The sequence below is a fragment of the Gopherus evgoodei genome, chromosome 12, assembly GCF_007399415.2.
Source record: "Gopherus evgoodei ecotype Sinaloan lineage chromosome 12, rGopEvg1_v1.p, whole genome shotgun sequence".
NCBI classification, from domain to species: Eukaryota; Metazoa; Chordata; order Testudines; family Testudinidae; genus Gopherus; species Gopherus evgoodei.
The window spans coordinates 4525349-4548240 of record NC_044333.1 but is presented as its reverse complement, the minus strand read 5'-3'; the positions used below and the strand labels follow the sequence as shown (position 1 = coordinate 4548240).

Here is a 22892-nt window from a genome sequence, read left to right as displayed (position 1 = left end):
TGATCAGAGGCAGCAAAGAGAGCAATGCCTGGAAAGGTTGCCCGACACATCCCATTTCAAGGCCCTCTTTGTAGTTGCTTATAACTTTGCCAAACTTTAACTGTTCAGGCTGAAAAATGTTCATGTTGGGTGTCTGCCTCAGGCTGATTTTTGGGGTTGTGGAGGTGTGGGGGGGATTTCAGCTAAAATGGTTCAGTTTTTTCCAAGAACAAGATTAGGGAAAAATTAATGCTACAGCCCTTTTGTTGAGAAGCTCTAGCACCCTCGCTTTCCCCACGGTTTGTAGCAGGGACTTGCTGTTTGGAGGGGGGTTTGCCCAGGTGTTAAGGTCGTGCCCTTTGCCAACCCCATGAAAATCTGCCCTAATTTAGCCAAGTTCTAAACCTCTGAAAAATGTCAGTTTGCACACATTCCAGAGAGACTTGCTACAGTTTGGCAGCTGCATTCCCTCAAGATTCTTCTGTCTGTACTGAGCATGCTGCAGCTCCTCAGAGCCCCTATGTGTGACCAGACCTTCCCTGTAATTGTGTGTCCTGGCAGCCAGGGGCCGGGTGGGGCCAGGCATCAGGGCCAAGAACAGGGACTGTGTCTTCTGTGCACTGCTGGCTCCCAGACAGCAAGGAGGAGGAATGGTTCTGATTTAGAATGCAGAGGGGTGGGGAGTGGGCCAGGGGAGATGAGGGGTTTGCAGGAACCAGGAATGTGGGAAAAGCAGAGTGGGATGGGGGCAGTAACCAGAAAAGGTGTGTGCGGGAGCAGTGGAGGAGAGAGGTGTGCTACGGAGTGGGACAGGAACCCAGGGGTGTGGCTGGATGGGACCAGAGGGCGAAAGGTCTGGGGGCTATATAGGAACCAGTGGTGCAGAAGATAGGAGCAGAGTGGGAGGGAGGCAGGAGCAGGGAGGGGGACAGAGACAGGCAGGTGAGGATGGGATGGAAAGGTCTGTGACCACTAGACACATTCCCCTCCAGAACCTGGAATGGAACCCAGGCGTCCTGAATTCCACAGCAAAGAGCTGTGAAATGCACCAGCAATGCGTGTCTCATCCCATCCTAGGGCCTGATCTGCATACTCAGCCTGTTACTGTTCCTGGTTGCTTTGTTAGCACACAGGGCTGCTCTGTAGTGCTAACGAGCTGGTCCCTGCTGATAACCCAGTTTGGTTCCATCATGAGATGGAATTTCTGTTTTTTCAGTTTTTAAAAGACAGTTTTAAGGTTACTACTTCAAGCGCCCCTACAGTTAGGAGATGCCAGGGTTAAGACAGCCTGTGCAGCTTTGATTCAGCCTGATTAACCCTAGTGCCTATGCAGTCTTTAATTACATGCATGGGCAACCTTAATTGTGACAGTTCTTGACTTTCCAGTGTGTGACTGTGCTGTGTTTGTGGAGGTAACGTTGGTATAGATCTGGCAAATATAAATAGCTGAAGCGATACTGTCAAATAGTACTAAAAATGTTTTCTTCCCTTCGTTATTAAGACCATCTCAGACAATTGAACTGGAAATGTGCTAAGTGACATTTAGCATCTGCCCCATGTGCAGCCTTTCTTCGTGCTTTAACATTAAAATGAGATGGGGCGGGCCAGAGACCTGGGCCACAAGGCTAATAAGAAAAGGAATAAAATCCATCCAAATATAACAACGCTGCTTAATGACACAGGGATTTTCAGCTTCATAGCAGGGTCCAGACATCAGCCAATTAAGCTGCACGATACCCAGGTGAGGTACTTTAAGTAATTAAGTATAAAACAATTAAGAGGCCTCTTGTTGCTTTCAACCTCAGTTCAGCAGCAGTGATTACAACAGTGCCCAGGCTTAGGGAGAAGCCAGAGGCTGGTTGATGCTAATGTTCAGCTTGTCCTGACACCTTTTATCCACGGGTCTCATAGAGCTGTTTCAGCCTTCTCTGTTCCCGCTGTTTCAGGGGGACTCGGAACACCCTTGACTGCTAGATGTTAAGGCTGGAAGGGACTGTACTGGTCATTTCAGCTGCCTTCCCAGCAGCACAAGCCAGAGAATTTCGGCCGGCGACTGCTGCACGGAGCCCAGAACTCCTGGATAAGCTGGAGCAGAGCTAAGACCCCCCCCCCGCACTCTTGATTTAAAGCTTTAGCAGCGAATCAACCACATCCCCGGGTGAATTGTTCCAACGAGTGAGTCTTCTCATAATTCAAAAATAGCCTGACACTAAGGTGCAGTCATCCAGTGTCAGTTTTCAGCCTGTGGCTGCTGTTTTGCCTTTGCTAGGTTACGGAGCCCTCTGCGATCAGAAATTTCCACCACGAGGAGGTACCTCTAGATTCTTTTTGTATTACAGACCCCGGAACTGACACTCTTCCTGTTTTCCCTGTTCATGGCAAATGTTTGGAGTTCTTGGGCTGCAGGCTGCAATCAGAGCCATGTGGGAAGTTGCATGTATTTGACCCCATGTGGGGGTGAGGGTAGTCTGCCCATGGAGAGCCAGTGGCAGGGCCATTCTTTGAATTAATACAGCCCATAAACTAAGCAGGTCCTGCAAGCAGCTGAGTAAATGCTGTGGGAGGAGCCTCATCCCTGGGCCTCTCCTGAGAGTGCTGCCGTACAGTCAACCCCAAGCAGTCCAAAAGCAGGAGATTAGCTTCAGAAATCATGTATCAGAGTGGTAGCCATGTTAGTCTGGATCTGTGAAAGCAGCAAAGAGTCTTGTGGCACCTTATAGACTAACAGACGTTTTGTAGCGTGAGCTTTTGTGGGTGAATACTCACTTCAGCGGATGCATGTAGTGGAAATTTCCAGGGGCAGGTATATATATGCAAGCAAGAAGCAGGCTAGAGATAACAAGGTTAGTTCAATCAGGGAGGATGAGGCCCTCTTCTAGCAGTTGAGGTGTGAAAACCAAGGGAGGAGAAACTGGTTTTGTAGTTGCAACTGCTCCTGGAAATTTCCACTACATGCATCCGATGGAGTGGGTATTCACCCATGAAAGCTCATGCTACAAAACTTCTGTTAGTCTATAAGGTGCCACAGGACTCTTTGCTGCTTTTTCAGAAATCATGCGATTTAAAACAGATACATGTTGGGCTCCATTTATTTGTCTTCTGCTTTTGTCGGTAACTAGAGGGCTAGAAACATGGACCATGGGAGGGCTGATGAGCGAAGGAAAGGGGGGTGTCATTTTATCAGGGCTCCCCAAAACATCTGTAACCGGAGTGAAATGGGGGGCAATTAACGTGATGTAGCATGGCCCCAAATTTCTCTTGATGAGCTGTCTGTGCAAGAAAGCTGTGCCAGTTTACCTTAAATGAGCTTTTAAACGGATCTGGTGAAAGTAGTGCAACCCTCTATGTAGATGCAGCTTAAAAGTGGCATATTGTGGTTTAGCTTAAATCTGATTTGAACTGATTTAAGCTAAACTGAAATGAGTGCATTTACATGGGGCTGTGGGGAGACTCACTAATTCAGTTTAAAATGTCACTTTTAGTTACGCCAGTGCAGCTCTCCCATGTAGTCAAAACCTAATAGACATTTTTAAAATTGCAAACTAAGTGTGTTGTAATCCTATGACTCTGGGAGCTGGGGCTTTAAGAAAAACACCAGACGTCACATAACTCTCAATACCCTGAGCACTGGAGATGATAAGATGTCACTGGGGTTGGTGTATGCATGAAGCTAGGGCAGTGGTTCTCAATCTGCCACCGTGTCAGCACAGAGCTGAGGCCCATGTGACATTCTCAGGGCCATACAGGGAGTATTAGAGTTGGGCCCCATATGTGGCCCGGAGTGGTAAATAGGTTAAGAACCCTGAGCTGGGGGCACTGGCCGGTGCTGGTCCTGAATGAGGCAGAGTGGGGAGGGGAGGGTAAGAGGTGAGGGAAGTCTGGATTTTCCAGTTCTTTGGTTGCTTAAAAAAGCAAAAAGTTTGGGTTGGAGTGAAAATGAACATTTTGGGCAAATCAGCAAGTTGGAAAGTGTGTGTGTGTGTGTGTGTGTGTGTGTGTGTGTGTGAGAGAGAGAGAGAGAGAGAGAGAGAGAGACAACAGGGAACGGGGGGATCATGGCATGAAAAGGGAGGTCACAACAGGGAAGCGGTGGGGGAAGCAAGACAGAAGGGGGGGGTCATGACACGGAATTGGGGGGCGAATCACAGTGGGGGGGGCGGAAGCGGGCGAATCACCACACAGAGTGGGGGGAGGGGTTTGGGGCGAATCACCACACGGCTCTGTCGCCAAACGGGGCCCGTCCGGCCACCATCCGCCCGCCGGGCTGGGGCGCCAGTCACGGGGCTGGGCACGGCGCAGCCGGCAGGGGGCGCTGCGGGACTTGTCGAGCAGCGAACTACGGCTCCCAGCAGTCCTCGCGGCGGCCGGAAGCGGCGGCGGCGCTGTTGCTTGGAGAAGCGGGGGGCGCGTAACCGCCTGAGAGCGCGAGCGGGTCAGTGCCGGGACCGGGGGACACCGCGCTGCGGGGGCGGGAGCGGGGGCCGGGGCCGGCCGAACCCCCCCCTGCGCTGTGGGGAGGCCGGAGCAGGGCGAACCCCCCCGCTGTGGGTGTGGGGGAGCGGAGCAGGGCGAACCCCCCCCCGCTGTGGGGAGCCCCGGGCAGGACGCGCACACCCCCTTCGCTGTGGGGGGGGGGCGGAGCAGGGCGAACCCCCCCCGCTGTGGGGAGCCCCGGGCAGGACACTCACACACCCCCCGCTGTGGGGGGGGCGGAGCAGGGCGACCCCCCCCCCGCTGTGGGGAGCCCCGGGCAGGACACTCACACACCCCCCGCTGTGGGGAGGCCGGGGCAGGACACGCACACACACCCCGCTGTAGGGAGGCCGGGGCAGGGCGAACCCCCCCTGCGCTGTGGGGAGCCCCGGGCAGGACGCGCACACCCCCTTCGCTGTGGGGGGGGGTGGAGCAGGGCGAACCCCCCCCGCTGTGGGGAGCCCCGGGCAGGACACTCACACACACACACCCCCCGCTGTGGGTGGGGGGGGCCGGAGCAGGGCGAACCCCCCCTGCGCTGTGGGGAGCCCCGGGCAGGACGCACACACCCCCCGCTGTGGGGGGGGGGCGGAGCAGGGCGAACCCCCCCCCGCTGTGGGGAGCCCCGGGCAGGACGCGCACACACCCCCCGCTGTGGGGGGGGGCGGAGCAGGGCGACCCCCCCCGCTGTGGGGAGGCCGGGGCAGGACACGCACACACACCCCGCTGTAGGGAGGCCGGGGCAGGGCGAACCCCCCCTGCGCTGTGGGGAGCCCCGGGCAGGACGCGCACACCCCCTTCGCTGTGGGGGGGGGGTGGAGCAGGGTGAACCCCCCCCGCTGTGGGGAGCCCCGGGCAGGACACTCACACACACACACCCCCCGCTGTGGGTGGGGGGGGCCGGAGCAGGGCGAACCCCCCCTGCGCTGTGGGGAGCCCCGGGCAGGACGCACACACCCCCCTCGCTGTGTGGGGGGGCAGAGCAGGGCGAACCCCCCCTGCGCTGTGGGGAGCCCCGGGCAGGACGCACACACCCCCCTCGCTGTGTGGGGGGGCGGAGCAGGGCGAACCCCCCCCCGCTGTGGGGAGCCCCAGGCAGGACACTCACACACCCCCCGCTGTGGGGGGGGGCGGAGCAGGGCGAACCCCCCCCGCTGTGGGGAGGCCAGGGCAGGGCGCCCCCAGGCGGTGCTGGATATTGTGCCCGGTCTGGGGCCCTGTGTTGCGGGCGCTGCTGGAGGACCCCACAGTGGCGAGGGGCCCCGAGCCTGCTCCGCCCCGATCCCCTCCTCTCCCGGGCGGGGACCCTCCGCCCTGAGGAGCCCGGTGCAGCCAGGAGCGTCCTGCCTGGAGCCAGTCCAGGGACACGGCGGGGACTGGCTCCCTTTGGCCCCGCGCTTATCCCAGGCTCCAGGGCAGAGCTGTGTGCTGCGGGGGGCAGCGCCCTTGGGGGTCTGCCACATTCACTGGGCACTGACAGACGGGTACTGATCCCTGCACCCTGGTCCCCCTTCTCTCCCCAGGGTGCCCGACCCCAGCGGTAACCGGCTCCCTGCCTTGGTGCCCATTGACTGGGGGAGCTTTGTTTGCACTTCTGCCTGGAAGCTGTTTGCCCTCCAAGCCAGCTAAATAAATAAAGCACAAATGCCGAGGCTGGCATGTGGCCAGGAGCGCAGGGCCATTGCCGTTGCGTGGACACCCAGCTAGATGCTGCTTGGCAGCTGGTGGGAAAGAGGTGGCTGGAGCTTGTTTGTTCATAATTCCACTGATGTTGCCTTGGGCAGGGTGTGGGGTCTAATGGTTGGAGCAGGAGACTGGGAATTCCAGGACTCCTGGGTTCTGTTTCTGGCTTGGCTAGTGGCAGCAGCAAAATCTCTTTTCTTGAGGCTTCAGTTGCTCTGTGTAGAAAGGAGGAGCCATGCTGATGTGCCCCACAAGGGTGATATGCAGCTTGGTTGGTATTTCTAGTGCACGCTGGGAGCACCTAGGGGGAGATACCAGAGGAGGTTACAGCATTAGCTGTAAAGGAGGCAGATAAAGGGACTCCTCTTCCTTGAGCTGGGGCTGAGGCCAGAGCCAGGAGTGGAGCCATGGCTGGGCTGGGAGCCAGGGACTGAGGCCAGGGCCACGGCTGAGTCTGGGTCCTGGGGTGAGGCTGGAGCCATGGCTGGGATTGGAGCTGAGGCCCAGCAGCGACTGGCTACTGGGAGCAGAGCTGGGGGTAGAGCAGGGTTGAGTGACAACCCTCTCCTCCTGTAGGGGCTGGCCCGGGCCTGCTGCGCCCTCCCAATGTTCTTCCACCTCCCCCTTCGGGGCACACCCCACAGTTTGGGGACCACTGGCTTAGGCTGTGCCTGCCCTGGAGCTGGAAGGTGTAAATTCCAGCTTGGGGAGCCACAGCCGCACCAGTCATGACTGAGCTAGTGTGCCTGCAATAGCAGTGCTAGTGGCAGGAGGGGCAAATGACCCTAAGTACCATCTCAAGGTGGGGACTACAAATGAGAGCCGATTCCAACCCAACTATATTTAACTAGCTGTCATCTTTTTGTATGGCTGAAAGCTGGCAACATTGGATGTTCAGTGAGATGTAGGGCAGCTGGCTGACCTCTCCAGTAGAAGGATCGTGGGCTTTTCAGGGCTTCAGTGGCTCACACCCTGAATCAGTGGAATGAGGATAATTGCATCCACCTTTGAAAAGTGCTGTGTGATCTGCTGATCTGAGCTGCTGTGTACAAGTTCGTTTCATTGCATCATTTCCAGGTGGGCAGTCTGTGGGAACCATTGGCTGATACACACAGCTCTGAGGTGCTGAGTTCTCTGGCTGCTCCCGGACATCTTCTCCTCGTGTCATCTGTGAGGTACAAGGTAAAGATCCTGAGAAATGTGATCTCTGGGACACCCGGACATTGCCCAGTGGAGAGTTGCATCCCCTTCTCATGTCTGTTATAGGAGAGGTGTAGCCTTACAGATAGGAGCATGCAATGCTCCATCTTCATCCAAGTGGCTGGAACATTGGATGCTGGGTCCTTTAATATCTGCATGGTCCATGCACCCTGTGTTAAGGGTGAGGGAGCTGCAGCCCTTGTAGCCCCACTACATTATCCTACCTGCTCTGGCCACAGAACGCAAATCCCCTTGTCCGTGGAAGGACACTGCTGCCGCCCCAGCCTCATCTTAGAGAGGTACTTGAGTACCCTTTTACCATCTGTTTCAGAAGAGAGCCCTGTTTACCTCCTGTTCTAGGCTGGTGCTGCAGGGTGTCATTTCTGCTTGTTGGAAAGAACACAACTGCTAAGCTGGCTTTGTTCCTACGGGCAGTGTGTGGAGACCTGCCCAGCTGCTAGGGAACAGGTGTCCCTGTGCAAAAGCCACCAGCAAAACTGGCTGCTCTTCAGCCTCTCTGCAAACAGGCTTTGGAGGGCCAGTGGCAGGGCAGAGGCTACAGTGAGGCCCACAGTCTCCATGGCTGTAGTGGGCAGCTTGCACCAGCACAGACTTCCAACAGCAAGGGGTTAAAGGCAGAGGCCTGCTCTGTCCAGTTGCTCTGCATGGAGCAGCCAGCGGGGAACTGTGCACATGAGGCTGGAGTCATGGGGGCTCTGAGCCGTGAAGCGAATTGCACACCAGGTATGTAAATGAGCAGAATCACCCCTGCAGCACCTCCTGCTGGTGACTTCCAGGAATTAGCTTAATTTCAGCCAGGAGCATCCTCTGCAGGCCAGTGAGCCACCTGTCCTTTTGGCCCCAGAGCCCCAGTGCCCCTTTAACTGGTCTACCCCTCCCAGGGGAACCCCTACCCCACTATCACCACTTTGCCTCAGAATTGGCTACTGCCCAGTCTCTATCTAGCCCCCATTCACTTGGGCAGACTGCAGTATCAGCCACTCATCATAGGCAAAGGGGTTTGGACCTGCTGCTCCCTGCAACTCCCAGTACCTCTTGGCCTTACCCTAGGCCACAGCCTGGGGCTTTCCAGGCAGAAGCTCCCCAGTTCCTCTGCCCTGCCCTGCCCTGCCCTGCCCTGCCCTGCCCTGCCCTGCCCTGCCCTGCCCTGCCCGCTCCCTGTAGCCAGACCCTTCTCCCTCCACAAGCAGAAGGAGAGTCACTGGGCTCTTAGCTCACAGCCTTTTATAGGGGCCAGCTGTGGCCTGATTGGGGGTGTGGCCCAGCTGTGGCCACTTCCCCAATCAGACCGGCTTTTAGAGCTGCAGCTTTCAAACCCTACCAGGCTGCTTTTTAAACCCCTCAGGGCAGGAGTGGGTAACCAGCCTGCTACAAGATATAACTTAGGGGTCAGGAAAGCCCCCGTTGGCAGGGGAAGGTGGACTCCCATCCCACCTCTCCTGCGAACAGCTTTTCCTATCACCTCCCTTTCCCCCACATTAAACCCACCCAGAACTAGCTTTCTGACAGCCTCGGGCCTGCTCCTGCTGTCGCTGAAGTTGGGGAAATTTCAGCCACTGATGTGAGCAGGCGCAAGTTCCTGTGATGTACCGTGCCCTCCCTGTTGGCTCTGAATCTGTCCTGTGTCTCCCCAAGGGAAAGGGTAATGCCAGCAGCTCCAAGTGGCACTCTGCTGCCCCTATCCTCTCTGATCTGCCACCAGCCCATGTGGCATTCCAGGTAGTGGAAGTCACCCTGCCTCATCTGGAAGACTATATGCACAGCAAGGCCAGGCACAGCGAATGCTCCATCTATTTTAATCTTGTTGAGAGGGAGTAGAAAGGGAAAGATGGGATAGGTCTGAAATTGTCCTTTGAATTCACTTGGGAGGCCCTGCTGCTGCTATCACAGCCCTCCAATTGAATCATGGCTCCCTCCTGGCTTCAGGGCCAGTGGACTCTCAAATCCACCGCATTATGTCTTTCATAATAGGCTATAAATGTACTTCTGCTCACGGTTCTTTTGTGTTAATCTCTCTGACAAATTTTCTATTGCTGCTGCGTGATCTCTCTCGCTGGTTTCCAAGGGGCTCAGCTGATAACGGCGCACAGCTGCCTTTGCTTTGCTTTGCGCTGCCTGTGTGCATGTTGCGCTGCTGGTGGCTTTCTTATGGGACAGGGACTAGCTCGAAGGAATGACCTTGCCAGGAGGGGAAAGGCTGACAGTGGGACCTCGTGGGCCAAGGTTTTGAAAATGGATCAAGTGAAACCGGAACAAGACACTCTTATTGCAGAGTAGGAGTGTCCACAGCTGGAGCTGGTCCAGAATAGCTCCATGTGTCAACAAGCCCTTATGCTCTCTTACTGACATGTAACTGTCGCCACATTTATCCCCGCTGCATTAGCCCCTGGGGGTGAAGAATTAGCTCTTTGCTAATGGGTCTCATTCCAATAAGAGCTGTACCTCCATGATGACAGGCTTAGGCGGATTAGCCGTTAGCGTCAGAGGCTTCCTTATCCCTGCTCTGTATCAATAATTCATTGGCTTGTAAATGGAATTGAGGCCCCTGTCTGTCCCTGTAGCGCCACTGTGCTCTCCCTGCTACCGCACATCACACCGCAGTGGTGCCGAGACGCAGTGTCGGCGGGAAGGAATCTTCCCTCTGGAGAGCTCGCCTGCCTGGGACAATTGTTGAGCCTGCTAAACGCCGCTCTCCAGGGATGGGGCCTGATCCTGTCCCAGGGAGTTGATGCTCTCAGCTTGGCTCAGGGCCTGGCCCAGTTTTATGATGATTTTCTGAGTGAGGAGCAAGTCTCAGAGAGTGAGCGCATGTCCCCTGGTGGTAGGGGACTCTCTGAATGACTTCCTTTGACGCTGCAAGGGAAGAGGTGCTGGCTGCTCCCGGGTTGGAGATCTAATGTCTGCCCAGCTATCAGGTGGCTAAAGGAAGCAGCAGGTGTGGTTGTGACCAGGGTGCAAAATGAGGATCTGCCCTGAAGAGTGACTGTGCAAGTGGCATTACAGGCCAATTTTTGACCATCTGCTAACTGATAACTAAGCAGCCAGCCCAGTCCACTCCCTGGGATCTGAGGGCCAGGCTGGGCACTTTCCTGCTCATGCATTGTTCTTGGAGGGTGCTGGGCACTCCTGTTGGCTGGGGTTTGGTATTGCAGCCATAGAGGGAGCTTCGGCTTTAAGCTACAATGCCCGCTCCCAGCTGAGGGCTGCAGCAGGGGCCGAAGCAACCTCCAGTGGAGCAAAGCAGGCCAAGCCCCACAGCAGAACGAGGTGGCCGTGTCTGGAGAACCTTGGCCATCAGTTGTGCTGATGGGGCCCCAAGAGAAACCCTCTCACTCCCCAAAGCAGCACAAACCCATCTCAGTCCCTGCAGTGAGCAGCTCAGCCTCTGATACTCCTGGGGAGTGAGATGGGGCTGTTCTTACAGTCACGCTGCAGAGCAGACCCATGGTGACAGCACGTGAGCCAAGCGATGTCCGTCGAAGGGGTGATCCATAAGAACGGCCATACTGAGTCAGGCCAGTGGTCTATCTAGCCCAGTATCCAGTCTTCCACAGTAGCCAGTGCCAGATGCTTCAGAGGAAATGAACAGAACACGGCAATTTATCAAGTGATACATCCCGTCGTCCACTCCTAGCTTGGCAGAGTACAGCAGCAAACATGGACACTTTGCATGGGGGAGTCGTGCTGGTCAGTCACTGCCTGGTGGGGGTTCCCAAGTGATGCTTGCAGCTTGGTCAATGTCCAAATTAGCGGGTGGGTGTTAGTTTTCCCTAGCTGGGTGTGTCTCCAGCAAAGAGCAGCAGCCCAGATGTATTTAAATATTCACGGTGGCCGGTAAATGATTCCCAGGAAAAACCCATCTGGTTTCTGTTCCCAGTGGTGTTCGCTTGTTGATTGCAGCTGCAGAGCCGTGGCCGAGATGTCTGAGGGACCTTCCAGGATCTCGGGACCCATCCCTCCCGACCCTACACTGTTCCCGGACTATTACAAACGCCCCCTGTCAGGTGAGTGCCGGTGGAGCATGCAGCATGGATGGGGTCCTACATGGTCACAAGGTGGCTTGTTCTCATTAAAGCCCTCCCTTCCGTAGTCCCATTTTGCTGCACAGTCACACTGGATACATGGAGGGGGCCAGCATGGTGGCTCGTTGAGGTGCCAGGCCAGAGGGCTGTTCGTTGACCTGGCTTTCCCCAAGTCCAGGCAGGGGCTGAGGGCTCCTGCAGAGCCGGCTTGCTCTGCTCCAAAGGGCGTGGAGTGGGCCTGCTTCTCCCTGCAAAGAAGCTTGGCTCCTCTCAGATGCTGAGTGATCCCAGCTCCCATTGGCTCCAGGACCAGGCTGATGTTAGGAGCAGCGTCAATGAGGGGTGGAGGGGTTGGAAGTTAGGAGAAGGTGGGCTGGGGAGGCCAGGAACCTCTCCAGCCTCATCTGGGGCTGCCTTGGCTGGAATGGGGCTAGCCTGGAGCAAGAGGGAGGGAGGGATGGGACGGAGCTGCACGTCTTGACTCATGCTGTCTCTCTCTAGCTCGAGGGAGGCTGGAAGGGAATGCCTTGAAGCTGGACTTCCTCTCGGGCCCTCTAGCCCCAGATCCCAGCCTGTACCCCACCTGCTACAGTGCCCGCCTTGCCCATCCTGCCCCACGTATCCGCCCCAACGGTCAGGCCATCCTAGAGAAGGGGCAGAAGGGGACGGTCGGGGTCTTGCTGAAGCTGGAGGGGATCTCTCTCTACAGGGAGCCGCCCCTGAAAAGTAAGTGCAACTGAGCAGCTGGAGCTGACAGTGGCTCAGGGCAGGACGAATACTTTGATTGGACGCAGTGGCAAGGCCTTAGGGTGGGGATTTCCAACCGAGTAACAAAGTGGTTGGATTTGTTGGGGGCTGATCCGCTCTGGGTGTGCTGCAATGGGAGCAGCATCCAGACCCTGGGGTTATTGAGATCATTGCCTCACCCTGACTGCAGCATGGCCTTTGTCTGGGGCTAGGAAGGGAGTGTGGAGAGGAGACCTGCTGGTGGAGACCAGGCTGCGGGGCGATCTGGGAGCAAATCGAGCACTTCAGTTTACCCTGGCTCAAGGTTAAGAGTATGGTGGTTAAATCGAGAGGCTTAAAGCTGATGAAAGGAAGTGGTTTTTTACACAACACAATTAGTCTGTGGAACTCACTGCAACAAGACATCATGGAGGTCAAGAGCCAAGTAGATTCAAGGTGATTATCCAGGTGAGAACAGCCATGGGGAGTACCTGGAAAAGGAGGGCTCTGCTGGCCTTGGAATCTATGACCCAGTTCTGGCTCCGCTGTTTGCTGCCCCAGCTCGGCAGCCTGGGGACTGCTCTAACTTGTGCCCACAGAGGACAGGCAGAGTGCAAGGTGCACCAGCTGCTGTCTGTCCCCAATGTCAGTGGGGAACTCCCCTGTCTGGGGAGAAGCCCCTACAGGAGGATTGTGGGTAATTTCTGCAACCTGAGCTGAGGACTTTCTGAATCAGTCTGGTTGGCCCTCAGGCGGGAAGGGCAGATGGCTCCAACATAGTCTGGCATTGCTGTTGACAGCCCCACGCACTGGGAAGGCCTGTGGTTCCCCATCCCACCTTCCCCCTGGGGCAGGAGTTACAGGCAGTAGTTTTCTCCCCTGGGTGCTGAAGTGTTTGTGGTTTGATGCTAAGCGAGAGCATTGGCCCAGCCCTCTGGGCTGTTGGGTAGTGGACGGGGAGGGACAGTCTCTGCATGGATGGTGTTCCAAGAAGGAGTGCTAGGCAGAGATAGGCTCCGTCGCCTAACGAAGAGAGGGAAGAGCATCTTCGCAAGCAGGCTGGCTAACCTAGTGAGGAAGGCTTTAAACTAGGTTCACTGAGGGAAGGAGACCAAAGCCCTGAGGGAAGTGGGGAAGTAGGATACTGGGAGGAAGCATGAGCAGGAGAGCTCAAGAGAGGAGGACTCCTGCCTCAGACCGAGAAAGCAGGATGATCAACGAGTTATCTTAAGTCCCTGTACACAAATGCAAGAAGCCTGGGAAACAAGCAAGGAGAACTGGAAGTCCTGGCACAGTCAAGGAATTATGATGTGATTGGAATAACAGACTTGGTGGGATAACTCACATGACTGGAGCACTGTCATGGATGGATATAAACTATTCAGGAAGGACAGGCAGGGCAGAAAAGGTCGGGGAATTGCATTGTATGTAAGAGAGCAGTACGCCTGATCAGAGCTCTGGTATGAAACCGCAGAAAACCTGAGAGTCTCTGGATTAAGTTTAGAAGTGTGAGCAACAAGGGTGATGGCGTGGTGGGAATATGCTATAGACTACCAGACCAGGGGGATGAGGTGGATGGGGCTTTCTTCAGGCAACTAAGAGAAATTACTAGATCACAGGCCCTGGTTCTCATGGGGGACTTCAATCACTCCGATATCTGCTGGGAGAGCAACAGCGCTGCACAGACAATCCAGGAGATTTTATAAAGTGCAGGGGACAATTTCCTGGTCCAAGGGTAAAGAATGGTGTCCCTAGCCTCTGTTCATCAGAGGATGGAGATGGATGGCAGGAGAGAGATCACTTGATCATTGCCTGTTAGCTTCACTCCCTCTGGGACACCTGGCATTGGCCACTGTTGGTAGACAGATACTGGGCTAGATGGACCTTTGGTCTGACCCAGTACGGCCGTTCTTATGTTCTTATGTTCCAAGTGCTGGAGGAACCAACTGGGGCAGAGCTCTTTTTGATCTGCTGCTCACAAACAGGAAATAATTAGTAGAGGAAGCAAAATGGGAACCTGGGATGAGATGGGAAGGGAACGGGGGAGGCAGTGACCATGAGATGGTCAAGTTCAGGATCCTGACACAAGGAAAAGGACCTAGGGGTTACAGTGGACAAGAAGCTGGATACGAGTCATAGTGTACCCTCACTGCCAAGAAGGCTAACGGCATTTTGGGCTGTATAAGTAGGGGCATTGCCAGCAGATCAAGGGATGTGATCATTCCCCTCTATTCGGCCTTGGTGAGGCCTCATCTGGAGTACCGTGTCCAGTTTTGGGCCCCACACTACAAGAAAGATGTGGAAAAATTGGAAAGAGTCCAGCGGAGGGCAATAAAAATTATTAGGGGTCTGAAGCACATGACTTATGAGGAGAGGCTGAGGGAACTGGGATTGTTTAGTCTGCCGAAGAGAAGAGTGAGGGGGGATTTGATAGCTGCTTTCAACTACCTGAACGGGGGTTCCAAAGAGGATGGATCTAGTCTGTTCTCAGTGGTACCTGATGACAGAACAAGGCGTAATGGTCTCAAGTTGCAGTGGGGGAGGTATAAGTTGGCTATTAGAAAACACTGTTTCACTAGGAGGGTGGTGAAGCACTGGAATGGATTCCCTACGGAGGTGGTGGAATCTCCTTACTTAGAGGTTTTTAAGGTCAGGCTTGACAAAGCCCTGGCTGGGATGATTTAGTTGGGGATTGGTCCTGAGCAGGGGGTTGGACTAGATACCTCCTGAGGTCCCTTCCAACCCTGATATTCTATGATTCTATGAGAGCAGCAGAATATGGACCCTGGACTTCAGAAAACTGACTTTGACTCCCTCAGGACTGATGGGCAGGATCCCCTGGGAGAATAACATGACGGGGAAAGGAGTCCAGGAGAGCCAGCTGTATTTTAAAGAATCCTTATTAAGGTTGCAGGAAATATGGCAGGCGACCAACTTGGCTTAACAGTGAAATCCTTGCTGATCTTAAGTGCCCCAAGGGTTGGTCCTGGAGCTGGTTTTGTTCAATATGTCCATTAATGATCTGGAGGATGGCGTGAACTGCAGTCTCAGCAAGTTTGCAGATGACACTAAACTTGGAGGAGTGGTAGATACGCTGGCGGGTAGGGATAGGATACAGAGGAACCTAGACAAATAAGAGGATTGGGCCAAAATAAATCAGATGAGGTTCAACAAGGACAAGTGCAGAGTCCTGCACTTAAGACAGAAGAATCCCATTCACTGTTTCAGACTAGGGACCGAGTGGCTAGGCATCAATTCTGCAGAAAATGACCTAGGGGTTACAGTGGACGAGAAGCTGGATATGAGTCAGCAGTGTGCCCTTGTTGCCAAAAAGGCTAATGGCATTTTGTGCTATATAAGTAGAGGCATTGCCAGCAGATTGAGGGATGTGATCATTCCCCTCCATTCGGCATTGGTGAGGCCTCATCTGGAGTACTGTGTCCAGTTTTGGGTCCCACACTACAAGAAGGATGTGGAAAAATTGGAAAGAGTCCAGCGGAGGGCAACAAAAATGATTAGGGGACTGGAGCACATGACTTATGAGGAGAGGCTGAGGGAACTGGGATTGTTTAGTCCGCAGAAGAGAAGAATGAGGGGGCATTTGATAGCTGCTGTCAACTACCTGCAAGGGGGTTTCAAAGAGGATGGAACTAGGCTGTTCTCAGTGGTAGCAGGTGACAGAACAAGGAGTAATGGTCTCAAATTGCAGTGGGGGAGGTTTAGGTTGGCTATTAGGAAACACTATTTCACTAGGAGGGTGGTGAAGCCCTGGAATGGGTTCCCTAGGGAGGTGGTGGAATCTCCTTCCTTAGAGGTTTTTAAGGTCAGGCTTGACAAAGCCCTGGCTGGGATGATTTAGTTGGGGATTGGTCCTGCTTTGAGCAGAGGGTTGGACTAGATGACCTCTTGAGGTACCTTCCAACCCTGATATTCTATGATCCCAAACTAGAAAGCTAGGATTCAAACCAGTCCCACCTCCTGTTGTGAGTGGGGATGTCTTCTGACTCCAATGATCGGCTGTGTGATGCTTGTCTTCACCACTCTGAGGGCAGCAGCAGAGGGTGCTAGTGAGTTGCTCTGTGTCATGGCACATTTGAGTCACCCCAGAAAAGCCAATGTCTTACGTGTGCTTACAGGGGGCTCAGTGGGTATGATTCTGTCGCCCCCTGGTGGCTGGCACACAGGGAGGGTAACAGCTTGTTGCTGTTTGCAGCAAATGGAGTAGCTTTGGTAGCAGAGGCTTTGGTCTCTGATGCCAAAGATCGTGGGCATCCACTTATGGCTTGGGAGGGTTTGTTGGTGAAAGTTGTCTCTCCCTGGGGCATGCAGGGAAAGAGGCCAAGGACCATGAGAAGGAGAATGTGAGGCGGATGAGGGAGATCCAGAGGAAATGCAAGGAGAAGGAGCTGGTGCGGGAGCACAGCCAGCCCAAACCCATGAAGGCCTTGTGGAAATCCCAGAAGTATGAAAATGTGGAGTCCAAGGTGAAGGCCAAGTTGCAGGTACTTGCCCACTGCCCTGTAGCCCTTCACGGGCCATTGCCCTGGCTGCCAGCAGCATGAGCCCAGGCGCAGCCCAGTCAGCATGTCCCGGAGATATTGGGAAGGGCACCTCGATTGGGGTTTGCAGGGAGACTACGTCTAGCTCTGCGGAGCCCTGCTAAGTAGCACAGGGGATGGAAGTGTTCCCTTCCCATACTGCTGTGAGAGTGGAGCCATGTCCCGGGTGGGAATACCTGGCTCGGGCCAGGAGGATGGTGGCTATCATGAGGTTAAAGGTGCCTCAATGTGATGGGAAGGGTCTGGCCACTGCCCAAGTTGGGGAGAAGCGGAATCCCCGCTGTGATTCTGCACTGTGGCTGTTGTGAGATGGGGTCACACGCTTGGCGTTGTACTCCTCCTGCTCCCGGCGCTGTGGTCTGTGTCTGCTGCTCTCACCTATGGAATCCACACCATGCATGTAATGGCAGCTCTGTTGTCCCACTCTGCAGGATGGGTCACTGGCCTCATGCATGAAACCAGATCAAAAGGGAAGAGTGCCCCAGCCCCTCAGTCGGAAGGGTCATGAGTCTTAATGGCTCAGTGTGACTTACAGACACTCAGCATTTTAACAAACTGTCACAGGGTCTGTCTATGCCACGCCCAGGCCCCAAGGACCCACATGGCTCCACAGGACAGGCCCCTGACCTCCAAAACTAGGCCCGTGGGCACCTGCGACCCCTATCTCTCTCTATGGCTCCCTGCAGCGAATCCAAGCTTTTGTGGGAGGCTTGTACTGTCTCCTTTAGGGCGCAGCGCTCCGAGGGTGTGTTTGCAGTGAGACCAGACAGCCTTTTCACAACACAGCTGGGTTTATTGTGGGGAATTCCTTAGATCAGCACAGAGAAGTGAAGGTTGACATGGTCCGTCCTGGCCGCACTCCACCCAGCCATGCTGCTGTTAATTCTGTCTCCATCTCCGGAGAGAGCTGCTGAGTCTCCCCAAAAACCACCACTTATCCCCTCCCTGACGACGCACGCAGAGGTCATGTGTTCCTCCAGCTGGAGATTTCCCATGCTGGTGTCAGTCGTTAGCCCCTTGGGGCTCCCATTGTCATTCTGGATCCTCCACTCATATGGGTCGCTTTCAGCCAGTCCTTTAATGCCCCATTCAGCCCGCCCCAGCCAGTGACACACACCCCTCAGTCACACTCTGCCCTAGTTTCCCTTGTTGCAACCACTGGGTGACAATGCGAAGTGCAGAGGGAAACTGAGGCACACAGAGGCATCATAAAAAGATTAGAGAAAATTCCCACTTTGTCACACAGGCATTCTAGTCCCCGCCACCACCAGCTGCAGTGTGAAGTCTAGCCCTGTCTGGGGGCACTCAGCGCACTGCATGTCGGAGTGCTAAATTCACTGACAGCCCATGGGTCTGGTCCTGCAGATTCCTCTCTCATACTCCAGTGTCACGCCATTGAATTCAATGGCCTAATGCAGATGTACACTGGCGGGATCTGGCTTCATGTCTCCGCTGCTGGCTGAGTTCCCTGCCTGGCTGCCTCCTCAAGGAGACCTTTCCGTGGCATGCAGCAGCAGGGCCTGGGGTCGCCCATCTGCCATGGAACTAGTAGGTGGGTGATCCTGGGCTCTAAGAGGCTTTGCCGTGTGGTTTGCCCTGTCCCGGCAGTAATGTCGCTCTCTCTCTGCCTATCGCAGGAGAGCTCTCCCCCGCCCAACCCGGAGTCTCAGAAATTCCTCCGGGCGTATTCCCGCTGCGGCTCCGGGGTCCAGCCACGCCGGTCGCTGTCGCCCAGCCCTGCCAAAGCGAGAGTGATGACCGACACTGAGACTGCAGGAGCACAGCGCACTGATGCCAAGGTGAGGGACTGCACGCCCTGCTCACTGGCTCCTGGTGCTCCAGGATCGCTCCTGCCTCTCACTCGGCACAGGTTCCTTCACTCCAGCCTCAGAAGGCAGCGTGCTGTGCATGGGGGTCAGTGCTGCCTGGCCCCTCACGCTGCTCCCTTTCCTTCCAGATCCAGGTAGAAGGCACCAGCGTCGACTTCGTAAGCCACAATGCCCGCACTGCCAAGCAGGCCCCCATGCGGCGCTCACGCTCCCTGCAGTCACTGGCCGAGGCGCTGGAGCAGAGGCGCCGGGAGCAGGAGGAGTACAACGCCAAGCAGAAGGGCCATGTGCCCCAGTAGTACGTAAGCTCCTGCCCAGCCAGTGCTGCTGTCGCTAACAAACCTGAACCCACTTGCTGCTCCGTGCTTGGGATGGCAGGGGCATCTCTTGCAGTAGCGCCCTCCTTCACAGCAATGAGCTTGGCCCAAGAGGGTCAAATGAAAACCCCGATGAAGCTGCTGCATGTGGGGCAGCGGGGCCAGGGAAGGCTGGACTGGGGGGCCTACTGGCTCTGCGCAGTGGAGCTGCTGAGTGTCAGGTGCTCCAGCTGACTTGCTGGTGCTCAGCCCTGCTGGGAATGGGCACCAAAGTGACTTAGGAACTTCAGACTCATTGAAAGGCTCCTCAGTGCCTGAGTCACTTCCCCTAAGGGCTGAGCATGTCCCACAACAGCCGGTGGGGCCTCCCGAGCGACACCCATAGGGGACAGAGCAACGCTCCCCCCTCCCTGCCTTGCTCAACTCAGGCCAGCGGGGTTTTGTATAGCTGGAGGGGGGCAGAGGGGTTGGCTGGCTCGGCTGGGAACGGGAGACAGAACCTTTCGCTCTGACCTTGGGCCAGATCCAGCTCAGGACCTTGCTGCCCGTTGCCCTATGGGAAGTGAGTTTGGTGCATGTGGTCAGGTTCTGCGCAGCCTGGACACACCCTGTGGTGCATTGCTGATCCCTGGACAGGCCTGGGGCTGTGTGGAGACACCACGGGGCTGATTCCTCCAGATCTGGCCCAGGCCCTTTGTGGGCACCTTGATGTGTGGGAAGCCTGCGCTGCCCGTGCTGTCAGGCCTGTGGTCTCCAGGGCTGTCGGTCACTCAGTAAGGTGACAAGTCACCCCCTGCTGGGCCAGTATCTGTGAGCCTGGCATCCATCCCTGTCCCGTCTGGATCCCGCCCCTCAGCACACGTGCTGACGCACCCTCCTTCTCTCTCGGCAGCCTGCTGGAGCGGAAGGATCACTGGCGTAGGGAGATGGAGGAACGGCAGCGGAACCTGCCCGACCCTGACATGCCACCGGGTCACACCATGATGCCAGAGAGCGAGCGGCTGGAAACCCTGAACAACCTGCACCAGAGTAAGGGGAGGAGACCCAGTGGCTCCCCAGATGGGTGGGGAGAGAGAAGCTAGTGCTACTTTGCAGTGGCACATGCTGTGACGGGACAGCTCTGCTTACTGCCGTGCTAGCCTCGGCCACGGGGTGTCGCTTTTCTAGAATCCACCGAGTTGGCAACCTCACAGTGCTAGTGTGTGTTTCCCCCGCCACGCCAAGCCCCCGGATAGTCACGGACTTCAAGCCCTGCCCCAGTCACAGCCTAGCCACACTTCCCCCACTCCCTCCAGCTGAAGGGTCTGCTGCAGTGCGATGCCCTGAGTGGAATACAATGTCCTGGGGGGGGTCTCACTTACTGCAAGGCAGCTTCTTCACCACTGTGACATGCTGCCTCTGTGCACATGGCTGGGCCTTCTTGGTGGCTGGAGCACGATCAGCTGCCCCATGGGATCGCATAATGGCTAGTTAGCTGATCTCTGGGGAGTGAGAACCAGTGCTTAGTGGCAGAGCAGGAGAGACCTGGCCGTGCCCCCTCTCACCAGCCCCCTTCTGTCTGCAGGCCAGGAGCAGCTGGTGAAGGACCTCGTGATGCTGCCAGTGCGGGCTGACACCCTGAGCATTCAGAAGAGGCGGGTGGAGCTGGAGAAGAAGCTGTCGCAGATCGATGAGGCTCTCAAAATCTTCTCCCGGCCCAAGGTCTTCATCAAGCTGGACTCCTGAGAAGGGGGGGTGTTGTGCTGTGTGTGGATCTGCCACCCTGCTGGGGGCCTCCCGGTCACTCCGCTCTGTGGGTTGGGGGTGGGTGGGAACCAAACTCAATCTGCTTCCACTGGCTGCTGCAGCAGCTCCTGCGTTGGGGATTCTCAGAGCCCAGCCCACTGCTGCCCAGCCAAGCTGGCCCCAGGCAGAGGGCAGCTGGGCCCTTGTGGGTGACAACAGCAAACGAACCTGAGGGGTGCTGCCAGGGGCCATTATCTTCAAGACAGCACCCCAGCCTCTTACTGGTGGGGGGCGCCTGAGGGCAGACTGGCCAATGGCACCTTCTGTGCAGTGTTGCTTGAAAAGCAGCAGGCCTGGTGTTGCTCAGCTGCCTCTCTGCATGGCTGGGCTTACTGGCCTCTCGCTTACATTGTTTGTAGGGAAAAGCAGGCGCAGCCTCTGCCTGGCACCCCCTCTCCGGCCTGCCTTCCTCCCAGGCTGGAGCTGGGAGCCACAGGGGGCGTTCAGAGGGAGATCCTTTAAGGCGGGAGATCGGCAGCTCAGTGGCTTGGGAGAGTCTGAGCATAACCCTGCAGCATCCAAGCTCCCTCTGCTGCAGGGGTTGCGACACAGCTGGGCCTGAGAGCCAGCTCCCTGCCAGCCCAGGCTGGGTCTCTGCATGGCACTCCTCTGGCCTGGCCACCGCTCCCCTGCCACCCTCTGCCGAAGGCTGTGTGCCTGGGACGGGGGGCAGCCCTGAGCCGTGGCTTGTCCCACTGCTAGGGATGCTTGGTAGGCCAAGACTAGCAAAGGGACAGGTAACCAGCCATGGGGATCCTGTCCCTGCTGGCAGGGAGCTGGCGCTGGGGAGTGGGGAGCTTGGAAACCCTTCTGGGGATGTTGGACAGCTTTTAAATAAAGGAGTTTGTAGGTATTGTGTGCGACAGGTGTGTGAGAGAGGGAGGGCTGCCCTGTGCTGTGTTGGCAGGTGCGGAGGGTTCAGCCGGCTGAGTGGGTAGAGTGTTGGGCATTGGCAGGGCCCGGGGTGGGGAATGCCAGGCTGGCAGGTGGGGGCAGTGCATGGTTGGTTGGTGTGCGGGCAGCGGGAGCTGAGGGGGGAGCCTGCAGGGTGCTTCTGGGAGGCAGGGCCTGGGTAGCCTGCACCTTTCATGCTCCTTGGTGCTCCAGTTGTACGCACATGTGGTGCCAGATGCTGCTGTCCTCCAGCTGCACAAGCCAGCCAGGGAGCCGGCTTAGCTGGCCCTGGCCAGGGCGAGTCCCTTGGCTGGGTACAGCTTGTCCAGTAGCGCTGTGCTCCCCACCTGCCTGCTGCATAGGGGGAGGCAGAGATGCCTCCAGCTGTTCCCAGCCCATCCCCACAGCTGAGGATTTGGCCTCCTGTCTGGGACTGTCACTGGTTGCTGCTGCTGCTGCTGCCTTGCAATGGGCCAGGGAGGGAAGAAGAACCTCCTGGCGGTGGAGGAGCAGCTAAAAGCCTGTAAGTCTGGGGAAAGCCAGGCCAGGCCTTTGTGGGCTTGCACATTCTGCTGAAGCTAGACCGGTCTGCTGCTGGAGGCAGGCGGGACGTGACATGCAAGCCCTGGACCACAGCGCCCTAGCCGGGCTCCCACCGGGGCTAGCTGGTAAAGATGGAAAAGGCTTCAGGCAGTGCAGGAACCCCTGAGCTCCACTAGAGGTTGCAGGCGCTGGGTGTGAGATGGAGACTTTCCCTTCCCAGTGGCAGAGTCCAGCCCCTCTCAGCCGTGGTGGCCGTTCCGTTCCCCTGCCCCATGGGTGACCCCCCCATTGCAGGCAGTGCTAAGCCACACAGCTCTCAGGCTGGCTTGGTGGGGATGCTGCCACACAGTCAACACAAATCCCTTCCACAGCACCAAACTGTGCCCCACAAACTAGCCAGGCTCAGAGTGTGAGCAGTTCCTGCTGCGTGGGTAGAGCTGTATATACAGGGCAAGCAGCTCTGGGGTAGGAACAGGATTGGAATCTGCCCCCCTGGGTTTTTGTAGATCTCCAGTCTTGTGCCGTGAGAATGGGAGCGGACCGGGCTCTGTGCCGGCGGGCAGAAAGTGTGTGTGTTGGGGAGATGACTCCTAAATGGAGAACGTCACTGCTGAGGCATGTGGTGTAGGGGGCTTTGTTACAGTTTTTGGCTGCTGGGGCCCTGCTGTTGTGGGGCTAAGGTGGTGGCTTCAGGAAAGGGAAATGGCAGAAGAGCTGGTGCACTGGTTGCAAAAGCAGCAGCAAAACCACAGTTGTGTAAAGGAGCTGAATGCAGAGGAGTTGTGACTGATGTGGCCAACTCCCAGCCGGCTCTGAGTAGGTCCTACACGCGCTCCTCCCCACCTAGGCAAATCAAACACC

General features: G+C 56.4%; 1 protein-coding gene across 2 annotated transcripts; it reads left to right on the top strand.

The window, feature by feature from the left end:
- The first annotated feature begins 4340 nt into the window (after positions 1 to 4340).
- Positions 4341 to 21448, top strand: ENKD1 (enkurin domain containing 1). Of its 2 annotated transcripts, none has more exons than XM_030581741.1 (9): positions 4341 to 4411; positions 7213 to 7317; positions 11257 to 11360; positions 11880 to 12104; positions 16434 to 16606; positions 18301 to 18462; positions 18621 to 18790; positions 19702 to 19838; positions 20374 to 21448. In XM_030581741.1, the coding sequence occupies exons 3-9, from the start codon at positions 11276 to 11278 to the stop codon at positions 20532 to 20534; spliced, it is 1113 nt and encodes a 370-aa protein (XP_030437601.1). In that variant the 5' UTR covers positions 4341 to 4411; positions 7213 to 7317; positions 11257 to 11275; the 3' UTR covers positions 20535 to 21448. The 2 variants fall into 2 exon arrangements, with proteins under 2 accessions (XP_030437601.1, XP_030437600.1); XM_030581740.1 differs by having other exon boundaries at positions 11234 to 11360; positions 20374 to 20534.
- Positions 21449 to 22892: the final 1444 nt, after the last annotated feature.

Coding starts and splice junctions, on each gene's coding strand:
- ENKD1 (XM_030581741.1), top strand. CDS start 11,276: ATGTCTGAGGGACCTTCCAGGATCTCGGGACCCATCCCTCCCGACCCT. Junction 12,105..16,433: donor CAGGGAGCCGCCCCTGAAAA/GTAAGTGCAACT, acceptor TGGGGCATGCAG/GGAAAGAGGCCAAGGACCAT. Junction 16,607..18,300: donor AGGTGAAGGCCAAGTTGCAG/GTACTTGCCCAC, acceptor TGCCTATCGCAG/GAGAGCTCTCCCCCGCCCAA.